The following is a 27,547-nucleotide window of genomic DNA, read 5'->3' as shown; positions in this document are numbered from 1 at the left end:
GCATTCTTGAATTAGATGGTTCCAGTGGTCTGACTCAGTACAAGGCAGCTTCCTAAGTAATCCATGCTGGTGGCTGTTGCTGGTCTGATTCTCTCTGCCACCCCCCCCCTCTTTTTAGGGGCAAGGGAAGGGGCTTCTCCAAACCCCACAGACAACCTGCAGAGTTTGCACCCAGGGGCCTTGCTCTATCGCGCTGCTGCTGCACCCCCAAGCCTGCCCACCATGGCGGATGCCTTGGCTCACGGCGCTGACGTCAACTGGGTGAACGCCAACCACGAAAGCCGGACCCCTTTGCTGCAGGCCGTCGCCGCGGTGAGTCTGTGTGGGGCTCAGACCTCTTTTTTTTTAATTGATACACCAAAAAGGGGGGGGGACCAAGACAAGAAATACAAACCAAACCATGATAAGGACAATATTAATTACAAATCAATAAAATGAAAAGTGGTCCTTGGACTATAGACCCGACCTCCCATCCATTTCTTATTTCAGTTATCTATTATTTGTCACCAATACATGTTTTTGTCTTAATTTTTTTTCCAATTTTTTAAAATTAATTTTCCAGAACAATTGTAAGACAAACAAACAGACAAACATACATCCTAATTGTAGTTAAACCAGTCTTAATAACGCTGTTAAGTGACTTCCTCAAATGCCCCTGGTTGAATTTCATTGTATATCATTTTAACAGTTTTCCAAAATCAATCTTTCATTCTTTCTAGTCTTAGCTTTAAACATCTTAATTCCTATTCTTACACTTTTAAATCCTAATATTTGCAAGCTTTTCCAATTAAGTTATCTTAACATATTTAGCTAAATAGTCTTTAAATTTTATCCATTCTTCCTGGTACTCCTCCTCCTTCTGGTCGCGGACTCTTCCCATCAGGTCAGCTAGCTCCAAAAAATCCATCATCTTCATCTGCCAACGTTTTTGTCTTAAATTAACTAATTATTGATTTATCTAAGCTTTCAGATCTTTCGTAAATCTACTACTAAAGTTATTCAAATGCTGCAACAGTTTAAACTACTGTAATTGTTTTTCAAACAAACTTGAAAGACTTCCCATTTTTGAGATGAATTCCAGTTTGGGTTTGTTCTTTATTTTTTCTGTGGGGCTCAGAACTCTTGACGCTCTCAAACGCCAACCCACTTCCCTCATTTCCCCACTTAACCTTCTTTCTCTCTCTCTCTACCCAGAATTCTCTCTTGGCCTGCGAATTCCTGCTTCAAAACGGAGCCAGCGTCAACCAGCCAGACAGCAGAGGCAGAGGCCCCCTTCATCATGCTACCATCTTGGGACACACTGGGTAGATATCTCTCTCTATCTCTATCTATACATATATCTTCCTATATGCATAGAAATGGAAGGCTGTCGTCACGTTGCAGTTCGCTGCAGCCAGCGCCAGCGCCAGCGTGGCAACAGAATGGCGGGCAGGCAGGTGTGGAAGAACCCCGAAATTTCCCTAAGACAGGCAAGCGGCCGCGGGAAGGGAGAGAAGGGAGACTTCAGGGGGAGAACAAGGCTATTGATGGTTGAATCACTGTGTTTTAATATTCTGCTGGAAGCCGCCCAGATTGGAGTCCAACCTCCAATCTTTCACCCAAAGTGGGATTCGAACCCACAACCCTTGTGCTCTACCGACTGAGCTTATGGACAACTGGTTCAGTGATCTGGTTGGTGTGAACTAATTTGTTCCAGGCACTGGGAACAAATAACCCTTACAGGTGAAACTCAAAAAATGAGAATATTGTGGAAAAGTTCATTTATTTCAGTAATTCAACTTAAAAGGTGAAACTAATATATGAGATAGACTCATGACATGCAAAGCGAGATATGTCAAGCCTTTATTTGTTACAATTGTGATGTTTATGGTGTACGGCTGATGAAAACCCCAAATTAACAATCTCAGAAAATTAGAATATTACATGAAATCAGCAAAACAAGGACTGCAAATTGAGCAATATTGGACCTCTGAGAAGTAGAAGCATGCATATGTACTCAGTGCTTGGTTTGGGCCCCTTTTGCATCAATTGCTGCCTCAATGCTGCGTGTCATGGATGCTCTCAGCCTGTGGCACTGCTGAGGTGCTATGGAAGACCGGGATGCTTCAATAGCAGCCTTCAGCTCTTCTGCATTGCTCAGTCTCATGTCTCTCATCTTTCTCTTGGCAGTGCCCCATAGATTCTCTATGGGGATCAGGTCAGGTGAGTTTGCTGGCCAATCAAGCACAGTAATCCCATGGGCATTGAACCAGGTTTGGGTACTTTTGGCAGTGTGGGCAGGTGACAAAGTCCTGCTGGAAAATGAAATCAGCATCCCCATAAAGCTCGTCTGCGGAAGGAAGCATGAAGTTCTCTAAAATCTCTTGGTGGACAGCTGCGTTGACCCTGGACTTCATGAAGCACAGTGGACCAACACCAGCTGACGACATGGCTCCCCAAATCAACACAGACTGTGGAAACTTCACACTGAACTTCAAGCATCTGGCATTGTGTGCCTCTCCGTTCTTCCTCCAGACTCTGGGTCCTTGGTTTCCAAGTGAGATGCAAAAGCTGCTCTCATCAGAAAAGAGATTTGAGTTTCACCTATATATTGTAAAGGGATTTTGCTAATAGTGCATAATGATCTATTTATGTGTGAGGCTGTTAGAGATGCTTGTCATGTGGAAATATGGAATATGTGTCTTCCCTGTTTCGTTTCCTAGGCTGGCCTGCCTCTTCCTCAAGCGCGGGGCCAACATGAACGCCGTCGATGGGGAAGGCAAGGACCCCCTCAGCATCGCCATAGATTCAGCCAACGCGGATATCGTCACCTTGTAAGGGAGATTCTCCACCCCCCACCTGCCGCCATCTCCCTTGGGTGCCAAATAATCCACCCCACCCCCCATCGTGAGGTCTTGGGTGTGAATTCTGCAGCTCTTCAGAGGTTGAAGGGGAAGAGAGGGATTCTGGGAGGAAGTTGGCGGGACGTCGGCCATCTTGAATCTTGGGCTCAGGCCTTTGGGTCTATAAATGTGTTATAACACTGTGGCACTAGATGGCGCTGTCGGGATGAAACTGGAAGTCGATTATCATTTCCATTGTCAGCTGTTACGTTTTTTCCATATGGGTTTTTTTACAGCTGTGTAGATCCAGCCCATATCTGGTTTCAGCTTCTTGTCAATTGTTCTTCCAGCGTTTTTAATAGCTGTTCTTAAATTGCTTTTACTGGTAATTTTATTCTTTTTCTAAACTGCTTCGAGGTTTTTTTGTTTTTTTTTACAACCAAGTGGTATGCATAAATTTTACGAAATATATAATCAAAATAAATTGAACGATTGGGTCTGTGGCTGGTAGGGGATTGGGGTAAGATGGGGGGGAGAAGGGGCTGAAATTCATTTTTTTTCTGTTGTGTCACGTGACTCTTTTTCTCTCCCACCCACCTTCCCTCTTTCAAAGATTGCGATTGGCCAAGATGCGTGAATCTGAGCTTGCCCTCGGCCAATCAGGTGAGTCTCACCTGTGCGGGGTGGGAACACAATTCCACATCAGAAAATCCTCGAAAATCTTCCAGAATCAGTTTCCCATACGCTCTCAGTCCTCAGTTGCTGCATCTGTAAAATGGGAACAATCTGGCAACGATGGCCAACAGGTGGACAAACAAGTGATGGGTGTTTGCTGTTTACACACCCGGACATAACAATGGCTAAAAATTAATTAATGTTACAGATAAGTAGCAAAACCCAGAAGCTGGTGTTTAGGCAACCGGTGCAAAATTAACAACCAAATAACTGAGATGGCTCAATCGGCTGAGCACGAGGCTCTGAATTTCAGGGTTGTGGGTTCGAAGACCACGTAGGGCAAAAATATTCCTGCGTTGGAGGGGGTCAGGTTAGATGCCCCTCGCGGTCCCTTCCAACTTGACGATTCTATACGATAATAAGTTTTTATCCCAGGCTGCTATTTTTATAGAAGGCAATAAACAGCTCAAGTTAACCCAAAGGTTTTTTAAGCCAACCTGCGCCATGGAGCCTTTGTCCTTCAAGACTTGAGCCAATTTGCTTTTATTATTCTGTTTTTCGACAAGGACAGTTTGGCCAGATTTTGCTGTACCGATTTGTCAGAGAACACACACTCTCACGCGCACACACACACACACACACACACACACCTCACAAGATCTCGCTATTATTATGAGCCTGGTTGCTAAGTAGGAGAGAACTTAATTGAAGGTTGAAGCTGTAAGTTAATATTCGTCTCTTGCGAAAAGATTGAGGAGACCCAGCTCTGGACATTTTGTCCAGCAAATTCCTGTGGAAGAGAGTTCCGCAGGTTAACTAACCACTGTGTGAAGAAGCACTGCCTTTTATCTGTCCTGGATCTGCCACCATTCGCCTTCTTTTGGTATCCCATTAGTTCCTTGGCGGACATTCCCCCAACATGACCAGTAGATGCTGGGGCTGTGGGTGCAAATCCTGCTTCAATGCCAGAGAGTGGCTGGTGCGATTCAGGGCAGGCTGAGGCGGCGATCTGGGGTCTTCCTTCCAGGACGCAAACAGATTTCCGATGCTCCCTGGCCAGGGCCCTTGCAGACTCCTAGCTGCGCTCCTTGCATTGGAGCAGGTTGGATTAGATGAGCTTTGGGGTCTCCCTCCCTGGTCCTGAATGGGGCAACTGTGCCCCTGAAGGACCAGGTGCGCAGCCTGGGAGTCATTCTGGACTCACTGCTGTCCATGGAGGCACAGGTCAGTTCTGTGTCCAGAGCAGCTGTCTACCAGCTCCATCTGGTACGCAGGATGAGACCCTTCCTGCCTGCGGACTGTCTTGCCAGAGTGGTGCATGCTCTGGTTATCTCCCGCTTGGATTGCTGCCATGCGCCCTATGTGGGGCTACCTTTGAAGGTGACCCGGAAACTACAACTAATCCAGAATGCGGCCGCTAGACTGGGGACTGGGAGTGGCTGCTCAGACCATATTACACTGGTCCCGAAAGAACTACCGTATTTTCCGCTCTATAAGATGTACTTTTTCCCTCCTAAAAAGTAAGGCAAAATGTGTGTGTGTCTTATGGAGCGAATGCAGGCTTCGCAGCTATCCCAGAAGCCAGAACAGCAAGAGGGATTGCTGCTTTCACTGCGCAGCGATCCCTCTTGCTGTTCTGGCTTCTGAGATTCAGAATATATTTTTTCTTGTTTTCCTCCTCTAAAAACTAGGTGCGTCATGTGGTCTGGTGTGTCTTATAGAGTGAAAAATACGGTACACTGGCTCCCAGTACGTTTCTGAGCACAATTCAAAGTGTTGGTGCTGCCCTTTAAAGCCCTAAATGGCCTCAAAAGCCCAGTAGACCTGAAGGAGTGTCTCCACCCCCGTCATTCTGCCTGGACGCTGAGGTCCAGCATTGAGGGCCTTCTGGCGGTTCCGTCCCTGCGAGAAGCGAGGTTACAGGGAACCAGGCAGAGGGCCTTCTTGGTGGTGGCTCCCGCCCTGTGGAATGCCCTCCCATCAGATGTCAAGGAAATAAACAACTATCTGACATTTAGAAGACATCTGAAGGCAGCCCTATTTAGGGAAGTTTTTAATGACTGATGTTTTAATGTATTTTTAATCTTTAGCTGGAAGCCACACAGAGTGGCTGGGAAAACCCAGCCAGATGGGTGGGGTATAAGTAATAAATTATTATTTGAGTTTCTCTTGAAATGAGGCTTCAATTTAATGTTGTATTTTAATCCTGTTTTTAAGTTGTATCTTAATCAATTGTTTTATATCTGGTGTTAGCCACCCCGAGCCTGGTCTTGGCTGGGGAGGGCGGGGTATAAATAAAATGTATTATTATTATTATTATTATTATTATTATTATTATTATTATTCCCTGATTCTTCCCGCTCTTCCAGGAGACGAAACATACCTCGACATCTTCCAGGATTTCTCCCTCATGGCGTCCAACGATCCAGACAAGTTGACCCGGCGGAGTTACGATCTGAAGCTGACGACGATGTGAAGTTGGCCCCCATCCGCCGAAAGGAGGAGGGAGACAGGAGCAAGAGGCCTTAAGTTACCTTCAGATTCCCGGTGTGACACTTGAGTCGGAAACAAAGGACCGTCCAGTAGAAGCTTCTCTCTCCCTTCAGCCCCCAAAGTGCTTTTGTTGACTTTGTGGTGTCAGGCAGAAGCAAAGGGTTTTCGTGGAAGATTGCGGGAAACGAAGAACCGATCTCTCCAGATGACTCTGCCCTCCACAACTCCTGTCTTTTATTTATTGCTGACGGACGAGGACGTAAAAAGCTGTACCACCTTCTTGGCCCTTGATGGACACAGAGATAAAATTACGGATTATTTCTCCTCCCACCTTTTCAAAACCAGATTACAGTCGTTTTATTTCCTCTCCTGGGCCTTGAAGCGGGAGATACTCCTTGAGGGAGGCAATTGATTTGGGGTCGAGGAAAGATTGTGTAGGAAGAGGCACAGATTAAACACAGCTCTCTGGAATTTGGGAAATGGTGTGTTTCATCTCTGTGTATGTTGAAATTCTCGGCGGTTTTTTCCTGAGGTTGAAATCTAATTTTGCAGGTAGAGCAAACCTGCCGCAAGGTTTGCCCGTGATTATTTCGTTCGTAATTAGCTGAGCGTAAACGGAACTTTCTTTTTCTTTTAATTTAAATTGCGGTGTGGACATTTTAAATAAACTCGCATCTCTGGCCAAACCACCCCAAATGACCAAGCTAAAGGCAACCAGTGTAGTCTTTTCCGTGTTTTAATTTTCTGCCTCTGTGTGTGAGTGTGTTCTTGTTTGTTTTTCAAAGGACTGGGGTTTATTTATTTCATAAAATCTATACACCGCTTGAGTGTTGGGGGCGGGCAGGGAAGCCCCAAAGTGATTTGCGAAACAAATTAAGACATTTTCCTTACTGACGGTTTTGTGAACAGCAAAAGCGTCAAACTTGCGAAAAGTTAAAATAACGACAAATTAAAAATAGATTGCAACTCACACCAACTTTCTAAACATCACCGGCATGCATGCTTAAGCAAGAATGTTTTTAGCAGGCGCTGAAAAGAGAACCGTGAAGGCACTTGCCTGATATAGATAGGCAGAGAGTTCCAAAGTTTGTGTTGTTGTTGTTGTTGTTTAGTCGTGTCCGCCTCTTCGTGACCCCCCGGACCGGAGCACGCCAGGCCCTCCTGTCTTCCACTGCCTCCTGCAGTTTGGTCAAACTCATGCTGGTCTCTTCGAGAACACTGTCCCACCATCTCGTCCTCCGTTGTCCCCTTCTCCTTGGGCCCTCCATCTTTCCCAACATCAGGGTCTTTTCCAGGGAGTCTTCTCTTCTCATGAGGAGGCCAAAGTCTTGGAGCCTCAGCTTCAGGATCTGTCCTTCCAGTGAGCACTCAGGGCTGATTTCCTTCAGAATGGAGAGGTTTGATCTTCTTGCAGTCTATGGGACTCTCAAGAGTCTCCTCCAGTGCCAGAATTCAAAAGCATCCATTCTTCGGCGATCAGCCTTCTTGATGCTCCAGCTCTCACTTCCATACATCACTACTGGGAAAACCAGAGCTTTAACTATACGCACCTTTGTTGGCAAGGTGATGTCTCTGCTTTTTAAGATGCTGTCTAGGTTTGCCATTGCTTTTCTCCCAAGAAGCAGATGTCTTTTTTCCCCAAAGTTTACATTGCCCCAAATAAATTGTCCTGATCCCAGGTGTGTAAAGGAAGGAGCTGTACACTGACGCTGGCGTTCATTCACTTCATATCCCATCCTTTTCTCAAAGAATTTGGGGTGGCACACACAGGGCAGCACCCTATTTTATCCTCACAAGAGCCCTGCAGAGCGGGCTGTGTCCCCCGGGAAGTGAGGGGAAAGGTGGTAGCCGAGTGTTTTGCATGCAGGACAATCCCTGATGGCATATCCAGGTGCAGGGGTCAGCGACCTTTTTCAGCGACTGTCCCTCAGACCTTCTGGGGGCTGGACTATATATATATATATATTTAATATGAAATTTTATTAAATTTTCACAATAAGAAGGTTATAAGACAATAAATAAGACAAACACAAGAAAAATACAAAAACACAAAAATACCAAGGTACAAAAATACAAACATTTAACATAGGAAAAAATAAAAAATAAAAATCCCTTTTTTTAATTTCTCACCTTTCATTAACTTATTTTCCTGACTTCCTCACACCTTCCTTTTTTGTATTCCATTTAAAAATTGGTTCAGCAAATTCATATCCTGTTGGTTTATCCTTAGTTATTTTTCCTCACATATTATAGCTTCAAGTTTTCATCTGATATCAATCCATTCTTACATATTCTTATTTTACCTTATTACTAGAACCCCTTCATTTCATTTCAATGTCATCAACATTCAAAAATTTTACAATGTTTCTGTAAGTAGATTTTAAATTTCCTCCAATCTTCTTCCACCAACTCTTCTCCCTGGTCTCGGATTCTGCCAGTCATTTCCGCCATTTCCATGTAGTCCATTACTTGCATCTGCCATTCTTCCAAGGTGGGTAGGTCTTGTGTCTTCCAATGCTTTGCGATGAGTATTCTTGCTGCTGTTGTTGCATAAATAAAAAAAGTTCTGTCCTTCTTTGGCACCAATTGGCCGACCATGCCCAGGAGAAAGGCCTCTGGTTTCTTCAGAAAGGTATATTTAAATACCTTTTTCATTTCATTATAGATCATCTCCCAGAAAGTCTTAATCCTTGGGCTGGACTATATATATATATATATATATATATATATATATATATATATATATATATATATTTTGGGGGGGAAATGAACGAATTCCTATGCCCCACAAATAACCCAGAGATGCATTTTAAATAAAAGGACACATTCTACTCATGTAAAAACACCAGGCAGGCCCCACAAATAACCCAGGGATGAATTTCACATAAAAGGGCACATTTTACTCATGTAAAAACACACATATTCCTGGACCGTCCGGGGGCCGGATTGAGAAGGCGATTGGGACGGATCTGGCCCCCGGGCCTTAGTTTGCCTACCCATGAGGTAGTGCTTTGGAGAGACTCCCTGCTATGTGGGACGGTGCTTGATAACACAAAAAAAGACACACATACACACCCGGATGTAAAATTGCATCATGTAATTGATACAGACGTATAATTGAAAGCCAGTTACTACGTCTTTCTGAAGGCAGCCCTGTATCAGGAAGTTTTTAATGTCTGATGTTTCGCTGTTTTCTTTTATATTCTGTTGGAAGCTGGCCAGAGTGGCTGAGGCAGCCCGGTCAGAAGGGTGTGGAATAAGTAATAAATTATTATGTCCTTCTGTAAATAATAATAATAATATCAGAAGGTGGTAAGCTCTCCTTCCTTGGAGGTTTTTAAAGCAGAGGTTGGACGGCCATCTGTCATGATGGATGCTTTAGCTGAGATTCCTGCATTGAAGGGGGTTGGGCTGGATGACCTTTGGGGGTCCCAACTCTACAATTCTATGATATAGAGCAGAAAGACACCAAGTTTTTTTTTTAAAAAAATAATTTTTATTCGTTTTTCAAACACATAATAAAAACAGAACAAGACAAACAGAAGAAAAACAAGAAAATCAAAACACAAGCAAAAACATACAAAACAATTAAACCAATATAACTTCAAAATCATCATTTCATACCCTTCTTTCTTTTGACTTCCCCATACCTCCCCATCCCTGCATCCTTGTTTAGTGATTCTTTAGCAACCCCAGAAAGACACCAAGTGACCTGTGTGCCCGTTCAAACTGCTGACCAGGTGCTGTTAAAGGGGGAGGGGGTAATTCTACTCAGAGTAGACCCATTGAAATCAGTAGACTTAACTTAGACATGTCCATTCACTGCAAAGGGTCTGCTCTGAGTACAGCTAATACAGTGATCCCTTGGTTCTCAAACGCCTTGGTACTCAAACAACTTGGAACCCAAACAACTGCAAACCCAGAAGTAAGTGTTCCGGTTTGCAAACATTTTTCAGAAGCCGAACGTGCTCTTTTTTGAGTGTTATGCTTCCGATTTGAGTGTTCTGCTGAGGTTTGTCTGTTTTTGCTATTTATTTTCCATTTTTGTTTTTGCAGCTCTTTTTCATTTTCTTCTTGTGACTGTGTGGAACCCAGTCCAGCTACTGATTGATTGGTTGTGTGACTGCAGTACACTGTTTATTGCTTTCGTTTTATGGATCAATGGTCTCGTCAGATAGTAAAATTCATGTGAAATTTCTGTTTTAGGGGTTGTTTTTAAAAGTCTGGAACAGTTTAATCCGTTTTGCATTACTTTCTATGGGAAAGCGCACCTCGGTTTTGGAACGCTTTGGTTTCGGAACGGACTTCCGGAACGGATTAAGTTTGAGAACCAAGGTACCACTGTATTTGGATAAAACCCGGGCATGTGCAGTAGAGGACGGCATTCAGGAGAGGAACGTCTTCTCTAAAATTATTATTATTAGTGTTATTATTATTATTAAACATTTAATACCCAGTTATTCTGCAAACCAACCACTGGTCTGACTCTGTAGACTAAGGGCTCAGGTAGGTAGCCGCGTTGCTCTGATGTAGTTGAAATAAATAAAAAAATGTCCAGTAGCACCGACCTTAGATACCAACTAAGTATGTTCTGGGTATAAGCTTTCGTGTGCATGCACACTTCTTCAGATAACATTAAAAAAGAAGTTACCAGACCATTATATATAGTGGGAAGGTGGGGTGGGGTTTTTCTCAGCAGGGTAGTAGGAGATGGGTGATAGGCATTGAGTTGCAAGGGGCCACAAGGATCGACTAGTCCGACGCCCTGCAATGCGACGTGGGTCTCGAACCCACAACCCTGAGATGCGTCTCACACTCTACCGACTGAGCTGCCTAGCCGCTGCTATATTCCTGCTGGGCAATTGGCCCAGGGCTAAACCAGCGAGGGTTTCATAGCTGAGCCCAGGGCCAAGGCAATTGTGCTAGGACTCGGATGCCTGATGATCATCTTCCAAAGCAACTACTCTATTCCTCAGTGTCCGGGCAGAACGATGGGGGTGGAGACGCTCCTTCGGGTCTACTGGGCCTTTGAGGCCGTTTTGGGCTTTAAAGGTCAGCACCAACACTTTGAATTGTGCCCAGAAACGTACTGGGAGCCAATGTAGGTCTTTCAGGACCAGTGTTATATGGTCTTAGCTGCCGCTCCCAGTCCCCAGTCTAGCTGCCACATTCTGGATTAGTTGCAGTTTCCGGGTCACCTTCAAAGGCAGCCCCACGTAGAGCGCATGGCAGTAGTCCAAGCGGGAGATAACCAGAGCATGCACCACTCTGGCGAGACAGTCTGCGGGCAGGGAGGGTCTCATCCTGCGTACCAGATGGAGCTGGTAAACAGCTGCCCTGGACACAGAACTGACCTGTGCCTCCATGGAGAGCTGTGAGTCCAGAATGACTCCCAGGCTGCGCATCTGGTCCTTCAGGGGCACAGTTGCCCCATTCAGGACCAGGGAGTCCCCCACACCTGCCTGCCCCCTGTCCCCCCAAAACAGTACTTCTGTCTTGTCAGGATTCAACCTCAATTTGTTAGCCGCCATCCATCCTCCAACCGCCTCCAGACACTCATTGTTATTGTTATTAGAACTGAAACGGGCAGTAGCTTTGTGCCTTTCCCTGGGAAGCAACAGGCAGGCGCCCAACAGGTGCAGCCTCCCCGCAGGACACACTTAGGAGTCTCTTTGTTTGGCAACTGCAAGGCAGCAACTAACTCCCTTGCGGGGCGGGAACAGGATCCGCCTTCGCTTCCAGCCAGAGTCATGCCCCTCCGGCTGGCACCTTTTAAAGGCGGCCGTCCCAGCTTCTCCATGGGGAAAAGAGGGGGAACCTTCTCACGGCTCAGGAGACCTCTGGGGCTGGCCGTTGCCGCAGAGGACGAGGCTCCTTCCCACAGCATCCTCTCTCACCTGTCGCAGGTAAAATAACTTGGATAAGGAGGACGGGGTGGGGTGGGGTGGGGGGCAGGATTAGGAAACCAGCAAAGATCTCAGATGTGATGGAGAGGGGAGCTCCCGTTAGTGCCTCGCTCATGACACCCGCTCCAGCCCCATCCCATAATTTCAGGGTCCCTCCAGACGTCCTCAAAAAATAAATAACTGCGTTCATGATGCTATCGGGGTGGTTATACGTAAATCCCGCTTTCGACACTGTTTCCGAAACTTTCAGCGCGGACACAACTTCATTTCCAATCGGTGCAGGTCTTCCTGCGGGTATCCTGCAACTTTTCACACCGCATATGTTCCGGGAATGGGGTGGGGGCGGTGTCCCACTTTTGCTGCGCTTATAGGATAAGAGTGACTCCCCCCAAGCCCAATAATTACGTGTGGACCGACCAGTGTGAATCCATCTCTAATGCGCTGTCATTGCATCGATGTGACGCATTGCAGAACACGCCCCACAAAAATCCCACCAGTTTGGGGGAGGGGGTTCTTCCAAAGTTTCCATCTTATATTATTGAGACCCCCCCCCTTCGGTCCCTGTTAAAATGGGGGTCTTGTATCCCTCCCACCCGCTCCTTGCTTGCAAAACCCCTCGTGGGCTCCCCCTCTTCTGCGTCTTGGCGACCCCTACCAGACTTTATATTCTCTCCTTTGCTCATTTCCTTGTCCTGAGATTTGCTCCCCCCCCGCCAGTTTACGCAGCCCAGAAGGCTTCTCCCTTCTTAGCCCTCACAAATCATCTCCCCCCCCAACCAAAAAAGAAAGGAGGGTTCCCAGGAGAGTTGGGTTACAGTACACCTGAACCAACCAGTTCCAAACTGCCCCTTGAGTCTCCGGATTAAAGATTTAAGCACTGCCTTGTATAATAAGTGAGCAGCATGGGGGGGGGAGAGAATATTTGGCTTTACACCATGGTGTGTGTGTGTGTTGATTTTGACAAATGCAGGTTTTGATTGGGGAGTCGCCAGGATACTATACCGCAGAGTGCCCCACACTTTTTGCGCGCCCCCCCCCGCAACGTGGTGCCATAAATTCATTTCCAGTGCCCCCTCCCCTGTAAAAAGCACTATTCAGACGTTTGCACGACCCTCTCAAGGAAGAGAACGGCACAGCGAAATCCCAAACCTAAACAATGAATTGCGCATTTATTCCAAGTCCCGTTGAAACTATTTATTTCCATTAATTCCACAAAAGGGATGAACGTGGTCCAATGATGTCAACTTTTCAAAGCCTAAACAAAATAAAAAAATTCCTTCCAGTAGCACCTTAAAGACCAACTAAGTTAGTTCTTGGTATGAGCTTTCGTGTGCACACTTCTTCAGATACACTGAAACAGAAGTCACCAGAGCCTTTTCAAAGCCTGATAGTCATTTGCCTCTCCTGAGCCCACCCCCCTTACTTTGAGAACACCTGCTATATAGGAGAATTGTGGCCACGCTGGGTGCATACAGAACTATGTTTCCCAGGTTTTCTGCTCTATGGATATCCTTTGATATGCTGACCCATCAGTTTATTGCCCCATGAATTCTGGACCTCTCCGTTTTCTTGGCAGCCACCGATTTCGTGCCTCCGAACAGCAAGTTTGCTTGTTTTGTGCCCATTACTCGGAGCAGCCGAGCGAAGCGTCCCTATTTAATGTGCCATTTGGTGAAATATTTATAGTACTTTCAAAGCCCCTATCCGAGATTTTGCTCACGCGAATGCACGCACGCCGCCTGATCACAGGGGATTTTATGGGGCTCCCGTGCGAAGCCTGCGCGACCAGGCTGCGCCGTGGGAAACGCTGGTTTGGAAAATTGAACCAGGTGGGCGTTTTTTTTTGGGGGGGGGGCAGACTCCCTGCCTCGCCAGCTCCTTCCAGCAGGGGGCTCACCCAGCTCCTGATGCGTTGCTGTAGGCCAAGATGAGACTCAGGGTTCCGTCCTCTCCCCCATGCTTTTCAACATCTACATGCAGCCGCTGGGAGAGATCATTCGGGGTTTGGGCTGGGTGTTCATCAGTATGCGGATGATACCCAGCTCTACCTCTCTTTCAAATCAGAACCAGTGAAGGCGGTGAAGGTCCTGTGTGAGTGCCTGGAGGTGGTTGGAAGATGGATGGTAGCTAACTGACTGAGGTTGAATCCTGACAAGACAGAAGTACTGTTTTGGGGGGACAGGAGGCGGGCAGGTGTGGGGGACTCCCTGGTCCTGAATGGGGCAACTGTGCCCCTGAAGGACCAGGTGCGCAGCCTGGGAGTCATTTTGGACTCACCGCTGTCCATGGAGGCGCAGGTCAGTTCTGTGTCCAGGGCAGTTGTTTACCAGCTCCATCTGGTATGCAGGATGAGACCCTCCCTGCCTGCGGACTGTCTCGCCAGAGTGGTGCATGCTCTAGTTATCTCCCGCTTGGACTACTGCAATGCGCTCTACATGGGGCTACCTTTGACGGTGACCCAGAAACTACAACTAATCCAGAATGTGGCAGCCAGACTGGTAACTGGGAGTGGCCACCGGGACCACATAACACCGGTCCTGAGAGATCTGCATTGGCTCCCAGTACGTTTCCGAGCACAATTCAAAGTGTTGGTGCTGACCTTGAAAGCCCTGAACGGCCTCAAAGGCCCAGTAGACCTGAAGGAGCGTCTCCACCCCCATCGTCCAGCCCAGACACTGAGGTCCAGCTCCGAGGGCTTCAGTGTCCGAGGAACCCCAAAGTTGTTAACATTTTTGGGGAGCTGACACCACACTTATCTCTGCTCAGGAAAAGAAAACAGGAAACATAAGGAGCCCAGCGCAGCAAACCAGCCCGAGGCATGAGCATCAGCGACTGAGCAAAGCTGGGCGCCTCGTGGTGTAAGCAGCATGCGCTGGGCCCTACGCCAATCCCAGAGGCAGAGGGCAGAGCCAGTCGGCCACATCTGGCCTCGCTAGCTCGCTCACCCTGGAGAGCCAGCGTGGTGTAGTCGTTAAGAGCGGTAGTCTCGTAATCTGGGGAACCGGGTTCGCGTCTCTGCTCCTCCACATGCAGCTGCTGGGTGACCTTGGGCCAGTCACACTTCTCTGAAGTCTCTCAGCCCCACTCACCTCACAGAGTGTTTGTTGTGGGGGAGGAAGGGAAAGGAGAATGTTAGCCGCCTTGAGACTCCTTTGGGTAGTGATAAAGCGGGATATCGGACGCAGGTGGCGCTGTGGGTTAAAGCCTCAGCGCCTAGGACTTGCCGATCGAAAGGTCGGCGGTTCGAATCCCTGCGGCGGGGTGCGCTCCCGCTGCTCGGTCCCAGCTCCTGCCAACCTAGCAGTTCGAAAGCACCTCCGGGTGCAAGTAGATAAATAGGGACCGCTTACCAGCGGGAAGGTAAACGGCGTTTCCGTGTGCGGCTGTGGCTCGCCAGAGCAGCGATGTCACGCTGGCCACGTGACCCGGAAGTGTCTCCGGACAGCGCTGGCCCCTGGCCTCTTGAGTGAGATGGGCGCACAACCCCAGAGTCTGTCAAGACTGGCCCGTACGGGCAGGGGTACCTTTACCTTTACCTTTAAAGCGGGATATCAAATCCAACCTCTTCTTCTTCTTCTTCACCCCCAAACTCGCGGCACAGAGCTGCCCACAGTAAAAGTGCCCGCTGTGGTGCTCTGACCGAAGGGCAGGCTCTTCCCTGGACTCCAACCCTCAGGCCCCAGACTCTCGGCCTGGCGCCCCTGAGAGCCTGGTGCCCGGGTGCCCCACACCCCTGGCGCCTATGGTTAAGACGCCCCTGATTGCTATAAATCAGGGGTCAGCAAACTTACTGAGCCTTGGGCCAGTGTCTCCAGCACTGATTGCACGGCGGGCCGGAGGGCGGGGAGTGTGTGCCCATATGCGTGCGCACACGCTATTTCCGGCGCACTTCAGGGTCGGAGGAGCAATGGAAATAGCTTGTGCGCATGTGTACAGGCCTCCTCCGACCCGGATGTGCACCAGAAATAACGCTTGTGCATGCACAAATAGCACTTGCGCATGTACAAATAACGCTTGTGTGTGTGTGTGCAAATAACGCATGCGCATGGACAAAGAACACTTGCGCATGCGCACAAGCTATTTCCGGTGCTCCTCGGACCCGGAGGTGGGCAGCCGCGCAGCACAGCACACTAAGAGCAGGCGGTGGCAGTGGGCAGCAGGGGTCACCGCGGGCCGGATAAACCAGTCCTTCAGGCCTTATCCAGCCTTAGTTTGGAACCAGAAAACAGTCACCCATAATGGCGGCTGCTCCCTGCCACAACGTTCCCCCTGAACATGTGCAGCCTTGTGGAAGTTATAAATAGCAGTGGGTTATGGCCGTGTTTTGCAAAAATGCTCTCTTTTCTCCTTCGACTCTTCTAGGAATCCCACCCTGAGCAATGTCTCTGCCTCTGGAAAACCCTCCCGATGGGGGCTGGGGTTGGCTGATCGTCCTCTCGGGATTCTTGGCCAACTCCCTCACTTACGGGATCTTGAGATCTCTGGGTATCCTCTTTGAAGAACTGGTGGAAGCTTTCGACGCCAGCGCTGCCCAGGTCTCCTGGGTGACAGCCATTGCCTTGGCAACCCAGCAGCTGGCTAGTAAGTTTTCCAGATGGGGCCACCACCCAGAAGGCCACGCCTGTTGACGCCTTTGCTCCGGATCCCAGTTTTTGTATCGGCGATGTCTCAGCCGCTTGCAGAGTAATATACTTTTCAAGCAACAATATTGGAACACATCTCAAAATACTGAAAACTGTGCTGGGTTCAAATAGGCGAAATGGCAAATAATTAAGCCGTACAAAGTCTGTCTAGACAAAGAGGGCAGCCGTTTCTCTTCATTTCTGAGTGAATCAGCTGGTCTGTCTCCAGAGCGAAGGCAACACATTTATCTGAGATTCCTGCAATGCAAGGGGTGGGCTAGATGACTCTTGGGGTCCCAACTCTAGGATGCTATGAGAGCTTATTTCTAATGGAGAAAATCTCCCAGCGCTCCTCATTTCTTGTTAATCTCACATCCCTACACTGTCAAGTTTTAATTATATTCCAAATATAATGAAATTAAAGGGGGCAGAGGTTGAGAGCAAATCTGGGAAGGGGTTGGCAGGGTGTGATTTGCATGCAGAACGCCACGGGTTCAATCCTTGACTTGGTTCAATCCTTCAGTTTAACATAAAACCAAACAAACTAACCCGTAACTGTGAGGTTGTGGGGGGGGGGGGGTCTCTAGAAGACATCAGGGAACTAATCAGATTGCCAAAAGCCAGCGTTCTTCATCCTTGGCTCCCCAGAAGTTGTCGGACTACAACTCCCATCATCCACAAAAATTGGTTACGCTGACTCAGGATGATGGGAGTTGTAGTCCAAAAAAGTCTAGAGGGCACCAGATTGCCAAAAGGCAATGTTGGTCAACCTTGGCTCCCCAAAAGTTGTCGGACTACAACTTCCATCATCCACGAAAATCGACTAAGCTGACTCAGGGTGATGGGAGTTGTAGTCCAAAAATAAACACCCAAGAGGCTGCCCTAACTCTTTGCAACCATCTTCCACCCGTTTCCCACCCAGGTCCCGTTGGTACGGCTGCTAGCATGCGGTTCGGAGCTCGTCCGGTGGTCATGTTGGGCGCCCTCCTCTCCTCTCTGGGCGTCTTCTGGGCTTCCTTCAGCACCGGCTTGCTCCAGTTGTATCTCACCCTGGGGTTTCTGACAGGTGAGTGAGCATGGGGTCCACCTTCCAGAAGTGGAGTTCAGAAAGATCGCTGCCTCCGACCGCAGAGCAGAGCCTTATCTCCCACGAACTCGTCCGATCCTCTGCTGATGCCACCCGAGCTGGCGGCCATTGCCGCCTCCTGTGGCAGGGAGTTCCGCAGTCAAACTACGCACTGCATGAAGGAGGAGGCAGAACATAAGCATAGTGTTTAGGGAAGTTTTTAATGTTTGAAGCTTTATTCTGTTTTTAGTCCTCTGTTGGGAGTCGCCCAGGGTGGCTGGGGAGACCCAGCTGGATGGGGTATAAATAATAAAATAATTATTTTTAAAGTAGTAGTAGTAGTTATGATGTGGGACGCAGGTGGCGCTGTGGGTTAAACCACAGAGCCCAGGACTTGCCAATCAGAAGGTCTGCGGTTCGAATCCCCGCGACGGGGCGAGCTCCCGTTGCTCGGTCCCTGCTCCTGCCAACCTAGCAGTTCGAAAGAACATCAAAGTGCAAGTAGATAAATAGGTACCACTCAGGCGGGAAGGTAAACGGCGTTTCTGTGCGCTGCTCTGGTTTGCCAGAAGTGGCTTAGTCCTGCTGGCCACATGACCCGGAAGCTGTACGCCGGCTCCCTCGGCCAATAAAGCGAGATGAGCGCCGCAACCCCAGAGTCGGCCACGACTGGACCTAATGGTCAGGGGTCCCTTTAGTAATTATGATAATAATGTCTCCCTCTCCTGCTGCGACCCGCTCCTCTCTCCCTTGATCTCTCCAGGAAACAGAAGAGGCATGAAAAGGGCGGAGGATAGGTTGGCTGAAGGCAGGCGTAGTCTCTGATTGCTTGGGGATAACCCTGCAGAGGAGGAGACATTGATGGCTGTGGGGGGACAGGGACCTTCAGCCCCCACAACTGCCTCACAGGGGCAGGACCACAGCTGCTGTAATCATTGGGCCTGGCAGTCCTGAGCGGATCTTTGAATAAAGAGGGATTTATTGTTGGCAACAACACGGCTGCCTGCTGTTTCGTTCTGTTAACGGAGAAATCTGAGGGCTCCCTTGCACACAAAAACAACAAGGACCCCAGCCAGGAATACCAGAGCAAAACAGCAGCCAGTAGGCTTGGTCTTTATTGAAGACTGTCGCGACAGGACTCCCACCTGCCACCAGGTGGAACAAGATGGAAGCCCCAAACAAAAGAGAACCCAAACTTTTATTAGCTGCTAATCCCCGTGTTGAGATGCAGGTGGCGCTGTGGGTTAAAGCCTCAGCGCCTAGGGCTTGCCGATCGAAAGGTCGGCGGTTCGAATCCCTGCGGCGGGGTGCGCTCCCGCTGCTCGGTCCCAGCGCCTGCCAACCTAGCAGTTCGAAAGCACCTCCGGGTGCAAGTAGATAAATAGGGACCGCTTACCAGCGAGAAGGTAAACGGCGTTTCCGTGTGCTGCGCTGGCTCGCCAGATGCAGCTTGTCACGCTGGCCACGTGACCCGGAAGTGTCTCCAGACAGCGCTGGCCCCTGGCCTCTTAAGTGAGATGGGCGCACAACCCCAGAGTCTGTCAAGACTGGACCGTACGGGCAGGGGTACCTTTACCTTTAATCCCCGTGTTACACCCCCCCAAACTACATCACGGTTGCATCATGAAAGGGGATGTCTGGTGGCCGTAATCTGAGCATCCTGGACCCTGCCCCATGGTTCCCCTTGCCCTCCACCAAACACCCCTCAAGTGAAACAAAAAAGATATTTACATTTCCCTGTTTCCCAGCCAAGTTACCATAATCCCACCCTTTTGTCTTCATCTGGGTTTCTTATTTCTGGAATGGCTACCTGTCTGGCACTCAGATATCAGGATGCCAGGATTATCATTCAGGCAGAGTGGCTGCTGAGGAGCTGAGCTCACAGGTCTATAGGAATTTCTGAAGTTTTCCCTGTGAGCCAATACAGTGGTACCTCAGGTTAAGTACTTAATTCATTCCGGAGGTCCGTTCTTAACCTGAAACTGTTCTTAACCTGATGCACCACTTTAGCTAAGGGGGCCTCTTGCTGCTGCTGCACCACCGGAGCACAATTTCTGTTCTCATCCTGAAGCAAAGTTCTCAACCCGAGGGTTAGCGGAGTCTGTAACCTGAAGCGTATGTAACCCAAGGTAGCACTGTACATAGATACATTTATCAGTGAATTCTTACATTTGGTATTGTGCAGCAGAGGCACTTTGAATAGATAGGAAGAATCTGTGATGGGGTGTTTTGTGGGGACAAATCACAAAATCACAAAAGTGATTGTGCTGGTTTTTGGTAGTGGGCTGCATGTGCATGATATCTGCTGGAGGGGAAACACCCCCCAAACTATGCATAAATTTCTGCAACACTTTGCCCACCCAAAGCCTCTCTCCCCTCGCAGGTTTCGGCTGGGCCCTGGCCTTCGCCCCCGTCATGGGCACCCTCTCGCGCTACTTCTCGTCTCGGCGCTCCCTGGCGATGGGCCTGGCACTGGCGGGCAACGGACTCTCCTCCTTCGCCTTGTCCCCGCTGCTGCGGCTCCTGGCTGACTCCCTGGCATGGCGGGGGGCTCTGCTCGCCACCTCTGCCCTGGGCCTCCACCTCTTGATCTGCGGGGCCCTCCTGCGCCCGCTGAGCCTGCGGGGCGATCTCTCGCACTCGGGACCGGGCTTTGACCTGGGCCTGTTTGCCGAGAGGGGCTTCGCGGCCTTCTCCCTCGGCGCCGCCCTGCTGGCCGCTGGCTACTTCACGCCTTACGTCCACCTGGAGCCCTACGGGCGGGCAATGGGCCTCGGCCCCTACGAAGCCGCTGCCGTCGTGTCTGCGGCCTCCCTCTCGGACGCTCTGGCCCGGCTGCTGGCCGGCGGTCTGGCTGACCGGCGTCTCCTGTCCCCGGCCCGTCTCCTCGTCCTCTGCAGTGCGTTGACCGCCTGCAGCCTCCTCCTCTTCCCGCTCGCCTCGTCCTTCGCAGATGCCCTCGGACTGGCCCTGCTCTACGGCACAAGCGCGGGCAGTTTTGCCACGGTGGCCTTCGGGGTCTTGCCTGAGATCGTCGGCGTGTCACGCGTGGTCAATGCCACGGGGCTGTGTCTGATGGCCATGAGTGTCGGGGGGCTGCTGGGCCCGCCTCTCTCTGGTAAGGGACATCTCACTTCTTCTTCTTCTTCTTCTTCTTCTTCTTCTTCTTCTTCTTCTTCTTCTTCTTCTTCTTCTTCTTTTCTTCTTCTTCTTCTTCTTATTATTTTATTACAACAGGTGGTCTCGGGGGGTTCACAAAAAAGATCATAACATATATAATCAGAATTATATATGAAAGCTCATACCAAGAACAAACTTAGTTGGTCTCTAAGGTGCTACTTAGAGGGACGCAGGTGGCGCTGTGAGTTAAACCACAGAGTCTAGGGCTTGCCGATCAGAAGGTCAACAGTTCGAATCCCCGCCATGGGGTGAGCTCCCGTTGCTCGGTCCCTGCTCCTGCCAAACTAGCAGTTCGAAAGCACCTCAAAGTGCAAGTAGATAAATAGGTACCACTCTGGCGGGAAGGTAACCGGCGTTTCCGTGCGCTGCTCTGGTTTGCCAGAAGCGGCTTAGTCCTGCTGGCCACATGACCCGGAAGCTGGACGCCGGCTCCCTTGGCCAGTAAAGCGAGATGAGCGCCGCAACCCCAGAGTCGGTCACGACTGGACCTAACGGTCAGGGGTCCCTTTACCCTTTACCTAAGGTGCTACTGGACTATATATATATATATATATATATATATATATATATATATATATTTCTACTGTGTCAGACCAGCACGGCTACCTACCTGAATCTAGAACTCTGTAGGGAAGTTTTCAATGCTTGATGTTTTGTTGTGTTTTGACATTTGGCTGGAAGCTGCCCAGAGGCGGCCCAGCCAGATGGGCTGCATATAAATAGTCACAGAATCACAGAATCATAGAGTTTGAAGGGACCCCGGGGGTCATCCAGCCCATCCCCCTACAATGCAGGAATCTCAGCACGCAATTCCCCCATCCGATCTGAAACCCCACTGGCCCCTGCTTAGCTTTTCAAATGTGCGAAGGAGGGTTCCTATCCCTCCTTTTCCTTCAAGGAGCTCAGGGTGGCATGGGAATAGTTATTCCCTTCCTCGTTTGATCTTCACAACAACCCTGGGAGGTAGGCTAGGACTGGGAGAGGCCATGACTGGCCCATGTTCACCCACGTTCCCACCCAACCACTCTGCCCTCCGTCCGGAAAAGGAGAGAGTTCTGGGTGGCTGAGATGCATTCCCCCTCGTTTAAATTTTCACCATTGTTACTAAATTTGCAGCCACGCATTTAGAATAATAATAATAATAATAATAATAATAATAATAATAATAATAATTTGTTTTTTTATACTCTGCCCATCTGGCTGGCTGGGTTTCCCCGGCCACTCTGGGTGTCTTCCAACAGAATATTAAAAACACAATAAAACACCAGACATTAAAAACTTCCCTATACATGGCTGCCTTCAGGTGTCTTCTAAAAGTCGGGTGGGAGGGCGTTCCACAGGGCGGGTGCCACCACCGAGAAGGCCCTCTGCCTGGTTCCCTGTAACCTCACTTCTCGCAGGGAGGGAACCGCCAGAAGGCCCTCGGCGTTGGACCTCAGTGTCCGGGCTGAACGATGGGGGTGGAGACGCTCCTTCAGGTATACTGGGCCGAGGCTGTTTATGCAAATACATATGCAAACGTCATGCAAATTTCTTGCCACATGTTTCCTCCTTAGTTGTATGTGCCAGGCCCCCGTGCTGGATTTATGTATAAGCTAAACAAGCTATAGCTTAGGGCCCCACTCTCTTGGGGGCCCCCAAAAAATGTACAGGGGAAAAAAACTTTGATAAAATACATATTTTGTTATGTGCAAACGGCTTAAGATACCTATTAGGTCCATAAATTACCATATAGCCTATATTCAACATAAAAAACAGTGATAATTTGTTTTTGACAAAGGACAGCTGGACCATAGCTGTCAACCTTCCCTTTTTTTGCGGGAAATTCCCTTATTCCATCGCTGTTTCCCGCTGCTATCCTGAATTGTTAGATATTCCGTAGACTGTCCCCAAGACAGGGGAGGTTGCTGTTCCCTTATTTTCAAATCTGAAAGTTGACAGCTATGAGCTGGACATATAAACGACCCCATTACCTTCAGTAGCATAAAAGGTTAAGGTAAAGGGACCCCTGACCTTAGGTCCAGTCGTGGCCGACTCTGGGGTTGCGGCGCTCATCTCGCTTTATTGGCTGAGGGAGCCGGCGTACAGCTTCCAGGTCATGTGGCCAGCATGACCAAGCCACTTCTGGCAAACCAGAGCAGCGCACGGAAACGCCGTTTACCTTCCCGCCGGAGCAGTACCTATTTATCTACTTGCACTGGTGTGCTTTTGAACTGCTAGGTTGGCAGGAGCAGGGACCGAGCAACGGGAGCTCACCCCGTCATTGCGGGGATTCGAACTGCCAACCTTCTGATCCCTTGGACATGGAGGTTCTGTTTTGCCATTAGCCACGAGTCCAGGCCTCCTGCCCAAAGTTCTCTGAGTTCTGGCGAAAGCAAGATCTGGCGGCCTCCTACTGTCTTCCTCTTCCTCTCCAGGTTTCTTGAGGGACCTGACGGGAGACTTCACCGCCTCGTTCCTGGTCGGAGGGTCCTTCGTCCTCTGCGCCAGCGGGGTCTTCGCTGCCCTCCCCTCTTTCTGCCCCGGCTGCTGCAAGGACGATGGCGACCCCAAGGCCCGGGGAACCCTTGGCTCAGTGCCCTCTCTGCTTCCTTCTCCCCTCACAAGCAAATGTTCGCAGGTATGAAGAAAGAAAAGAAACACAAGCATTGACACAGCAACCGAACTTCAGCCGTGAACGCCTGTTTTTCACCGCAGAGGCCAAAAAGTTGGCAGAGTTGTCTCATATCTTAAATCTGGAAGAGAGGCTGTTTCTCAGACACTAATCCTCAAACTGGAAAGGTTTCAGAGGATTTGAGAATATCTCTTTTGCCCGTGCAGGTGATTATTATTATTATTATTATTATTATTATTATTATTATTATTATTATTATTTTATGAAGGCTGGAGTTCGAAGGCTGGATTATCAAATAAGCCTGCCATTTTCACAACACTGTGTCTGCCTATTAATTCCTCCCTTAAAATATCATTTCAAGGGATCAATAACTTGCATACGAAGAAGTTGCTTTTATTGACCATGCCCGCACTGCAGAAGAATATATATATATATATATCTTTTTTATTAAATTATGAGTTACGTATGCGCGTGATTAAAAAACACACATGATAAAGCTTATTAAATGCTCTTCTAAGTCGCTGAGCAATTGTCGAGGGAGGCGCAAAAAAAGAATTTGAGAGCTGCCCGAGAACAGCAGCTTTCTACCCAAATTGGTGCGCTTCAGGTGTTCAGCCCTAAATCGTGCACAATCGTGCTGACAGAGGCTAATGGGTTTTGTAGTCCAATATAGCAGAGTAGAAGAACTGAAAACAGTATCTCACATCTGACAACCAATATGCTGCTTTGGTTTCAGATAGCCCAGGGGTCTCAAAAGACTAGGACACAAATTTTCATGGCCCTCTAAGCGGCTAGGATGGCTCATTTGCCTCCCAAAAAGACCAGAAGCTTTCCTACTGGGATTAGTGGGTAAGGAAATTGGAAAAAAAGATAAAAATCTTTTTCTATATGCCACAACAGCAGCCAGAAATATGTTAGCCCAGAATTGGAAAATGGATGTAATACCTAATATAATGGACTGGCAGGTTAAAATGATGAATTATGCAGAACTGGCTAGACTAACAGGAAAATTGAGAGATCGGGACGAACAGAAGTTTCAAGAAAATTGGAGTAAATATTTGATGTATATAAGAAACAATTGTAAAGCTTTGAAGACACTGGTTGGGTTGGAATAACTCTTTCAGCGTATGGTAGGTAAATATGATATGTAAAATACGAGATTCCAGAATTTATTTGATACTTACCAAAGGAATGGAGGGAAGTCTGAGGCTCGGCAGAGCCTAGTTTAAATATGTAACTTATATATGTAATATATGAATGTATGTATGTTTACTAAAAATTAATTAATAAAAATTATTCTGCAAAAAAAAACAAAAAAAACAACAACATGGCACATTTGCCAGAAGTGATGTATTGAGAGTTGACTCTGGTACCTAATTTGGACCAAACTGATGTATATTTTGCTCCTATCCCTTCCTAGCTGGGGGTGTGTGGGGCTTCCAAGACAGAGGGTAAAAAAACAGCCTGCTCCCCCTCCATCCTACTGTCTTCCTGCCCCCAAATATCAGGAATATGACATGTCCCAGGCCGATGGAGAGACTGGTCCTTTTCCCAAAATGAAACAGTCTGGGGTTGATCTCCGTCAGGCTAGACAAACTCCGTTTTGCTGGCTTGGGTTCCAGGGATCTTCTGGTTTGCTCCCTTCCTGGTTCTCCTTGGGGGGGCTGGGGGTTTGGAGGGAGAAATAGCCGGGCAGGAGCAAAAGTCCCAGGCTCCCAGCGATGAAGAAGGACCCCCCCGCCAGGAAGGAGGCCTTGTAACTTCCGCTCACGTCCCGGATCCAACCTGGAACAGAGGAAAGGTTCAAGTCGTGAGTGGAATAAGATTCATCTTGGGGATGTACATACTAAGAGCATAGTAAAAGCCCGCTGGATCAGGTCCGCTGGATCGATGCCTCCATGATAGCCTGACCCTCCTGCTCCTCCTCCATGAATTCATCCAATCCTCTTTTAAAGCCATGTAGTTTGGTGGACGTCACTACTTCCTGTGGCAGGAAGTTCCACAGTTTAACTGCGTGGCACAAAGAAGTCCTTTCTTTGTTCTGTCCTGAATTTTGTGGCTAGTGCGTTAAATGGAGGAGATAAGCCATAACTGTCAACTTTCACCTTTTCTTGCAAGGAATAAGGGGGTTTCTCTTAAAATTGGGGAAACCTTGACAGCTGTGGGATAAGCCCGCCAGTCTTAGAGAAATCTAAGTTGTGAATTCCCATCTCTTGCGGGGGTGCAATTAGTGCCAGCACCGTCCGTTAAGAGTTTGAGTGTAATCTTCGATACCTCCCTCTCCATGGAGGCGCAGATTGCAGCTATAACAAAGGCGGCATTTTTTCATCTCCGCCAAGCTAAGCAGTTGGCTCCTTATCTCTCTCGCCCTGATCTGGCCACTGTGATCCATGCGACGGTCACCTCCAGACTGGATTATTGTAACTCGCTCTATGTGGGGCTGCCCTTGAAGCTGACCCAGAAACTCCAGCGGGTGCAGAATGCCGCGGCGAGACTCCTTATGGGGTCTTCGCTGCGAGATCACATTCACCCTGTGCTATACCAGCTGCACTGGCTCCCAGTGGAGTACAGGATGAGGTTTAAGGTGCTGGTTTTAACCTTTAAAGCCCTATACGGCCTAGGACCCTCGTACCTACGGGACCGCCTCTCCTGGTATGCCCCACAGAGAAACCTACGGTCTGCAAATAATAACATCCTCAAGGTCCCAGGCCTCAGAGAGGTTAGGCTGGCCTCAACTAGAGCCAGGGCCTTCTCGGCTGTGGCCCCGATCTGGTGGAACGCTCTGTCCCAAGAGACTAGGGCCCTGCGGGACCTGACATCTTTCCGCAGGGCCTGCAAGACAGAGTTGTTCCACCAGGCCTTTGGTCAGGGCGCAGCCTGACTCCCTCCCCTGGCAACCTGCACAGAATTTTGCTTAATCGGTTGCCATTAATTTGATTTTAATTAATTTTTATAATGAAATATTTTTAGAATGTGTGATTATTTGATTGTTTGATTGTTTGATTATTGTTAGCCGCCCTGAGCCCGGCTTCGGCTGGGGAGGGCGGGATATAAATAAATTTTATTATTATTATTATTATTATAAATGACTAAAGCTGAGTTGACAGTATGCTAAAGGGCAAAAAAGAAGTTTTTTTCTCTGCCTCCCACTCCCAGCACAGCTTTATAAATCTCTATGACACCCCTCGTCTCAATTTGTTTACATCACTCGCCTGTTGGGGTGACAGCACCTGACGGACAGGTGGGTGTGGTCTCAGGGGGAACATTAAGATTAGTTCTGAGGATCCGATCAAAGGCTTCGCAATCAGAAAAAGTTGGAGGAAATGTTTCAAATATGAATGAAGTGGAACTATACAAAAATAAACATTATTTGCCATGTTACTGCAGGTTTCGTTTCGTTTTGAAAAGTAACATTTTATTTTACAGTTTTTTGTGGTTTATATTTTGAATTAGATATATGGGGGTGGGCATCAAAATCTTTTAGGTGCCTCTAAAGGTCTTAATCCAGCCTTGGGTAGGAGAGATGGTGGCAGGTTGAACCCGCCAACATTTTTCTGGTGAAAATAGGGATGTCCTTAACAACAACAACAACAACAACAACAACAACAACAACAACAACAACCAACATACTAGCCACTCTGGGTAGCTTCCAACATATATTCAAACATAATAAAACCTTAAACATTAAAAAAAAGTCCTTATCCAGAGCTGCCTTCAGATTTTTTCCGAAGGTTGTATAGTTACTTACTGGTACCTCCTTGGCTGTGGGATTGCATAATTCCAAACTCTCCTATGAAAACAGGGACATCTACCATACCCTCCACCAGTGCTTTTATTCTGGGGGTGGGGATCCAGGGGTACGCATACCCCTAAACATTTTGTGAATCTAAGTTTGGCCTCATTGAGGGGCAGTATTTCAATATACCATACTTTTCCGTGTATAAGACTAAGTGTCTTTTTTTACTAAAAAATAATGTTAAAAAGGGACGCGGGTGGCGCGTCTGTTAAAAAAGGAGGGTAGTCTTATACATGGGGACAATCTCCCATTTTCTTAATTTGCAGTCCCCCAAAATAGGGGGCATCTTAAACACGGGGGGTGTTATACACATAAAAATACGGTATGTAAGAAAATGAAAGTACCCCTAAACATTTTTTTTTTAAGAAAAAAA

At 48.3% G+C, this 27,547-nt stretch overlaps 3 protein-coding genes across 5 annotated transcripts in view; 2 read left to right on the top strand and 1 right to left on the bottom strand.

The window, feature by feature from the left end:
* ACAP1 (ArfGAP with coiled-coil, ankyrin repeat and PH domains 1) overlaps positions 1-6,679 on the top strand; it is a 54,449-nt gene extending 47,770 nt beyond the window's left edge. Inside the window, exons 19-23 of the mRNA XM_079951820.1 lie at positions 119-312; positions 1,195-1,304; positions 2,703-2,813; positions 3,436-3,485; positions 5,867-6,679. Of these exons, the coding sequence (XP_079807946.1) occupies positions 119-312; positions 1,195-1,304; positions 2,703-2,813; positions 3,436-3,485; positions 5,867-5,973 (572 nt within the window). The 3' untranslated portion in view covers positions 5,974-6,679. The remainder of the gene's footprint in view (positions 1-118; positions 313-1,194; positions 1,305-2,702; positions 2,814-3,435; positions 3,486-5,866) is intronic.
* Positions 6,680-16,268: 9,589 nt separating this feature from the next.
* Positions 16,269-23,599, top strand: SLC16A11 (solute carrier family 16 member 11). The gene is made up of 4 exons (XM_079952015.1): positions 16,269-16,477; positions 17,441-17,584; positions 19,968-20,702; positions 23,182-23,599. The coding sequence occupies exons 1-4, from the start codon at positions 16,276-16,278 to the stop codon at positions 23,388-23,390; spliced, it is 1,290 nt and encodes a 429-aa protein (XP_079808141.1). The 5' UTR covers positions 16,269-16,275; the 3' UTR covers positions 23,391-23,599.
* A 1,112-nt stretch (positions 23,600-24,711) lies between these two features.
* The window catches only part of LOC307202208 (monocarboxylate transporter 13-like), a 148,676-nt gene continuing 145,840 nt past the window's right edge, over positions 24,712-27,547 (bottom strand). For all 3 annotated transcript variants that reach the window (XM_079952004.1, XM_079952005.1, XM_079952003.1), the window contains exon 4: positions 24,712-25,163. In XM_079952004.1, the coding sequence (XP_079808130.1) occupies positions 24,961-25,163 (203 nt within the window). In that variant the 3' untranslated portion in view covers positions 24,712-24,960. The remainder of the gene's footprint in view (positions 25,164-27,547) is intronic.

The sequence above is a fragment of the Podarcis cretensis genome, assembly GCF_951804945.1.
Source record: "Podarcis cretensis genome assembly, chromosome: 13".
In the NCBI taxonomy this organism is placed as follows: domain Eukaryota; kingdom Metazoa; phylum Chordata; class Lepidosauria; order Squamata; family Lacertidae; genus Podarcis; species Podarcis cretensis.
The sequence above is the reverse complement of the archived record's forward strand: the minus strand, read 5'-3'. Positions and strand labels throughout refer to the sequence as shown.

Excerpts from the sequence above, each read along its gene's own strand:
- SLC16A11 (XM_079952015.1), top strand. The coding sequence starts at position 16,276 with ATGTCTCTGCCTCTGGAAAACCCTCCCGATGGGGGCTGGGGTTGGCTG. Across the intron at positions 17,585-19,967 it reads CACCCTGGGGTTTCTGACAG|GTTTCGGCTGGGCCCTGGCC; the intron begins GTGAGTGAGCAT and ends CTCCCCTCGCAG. Across the intron at positions 20,703-23,181 it reads GCTGGGCCCGCCTCTCTCTG|GTTTCTTGAGGGACCTGACG; the intron begins GTAAGGGACATC and ends CTTCCTCTCCAG.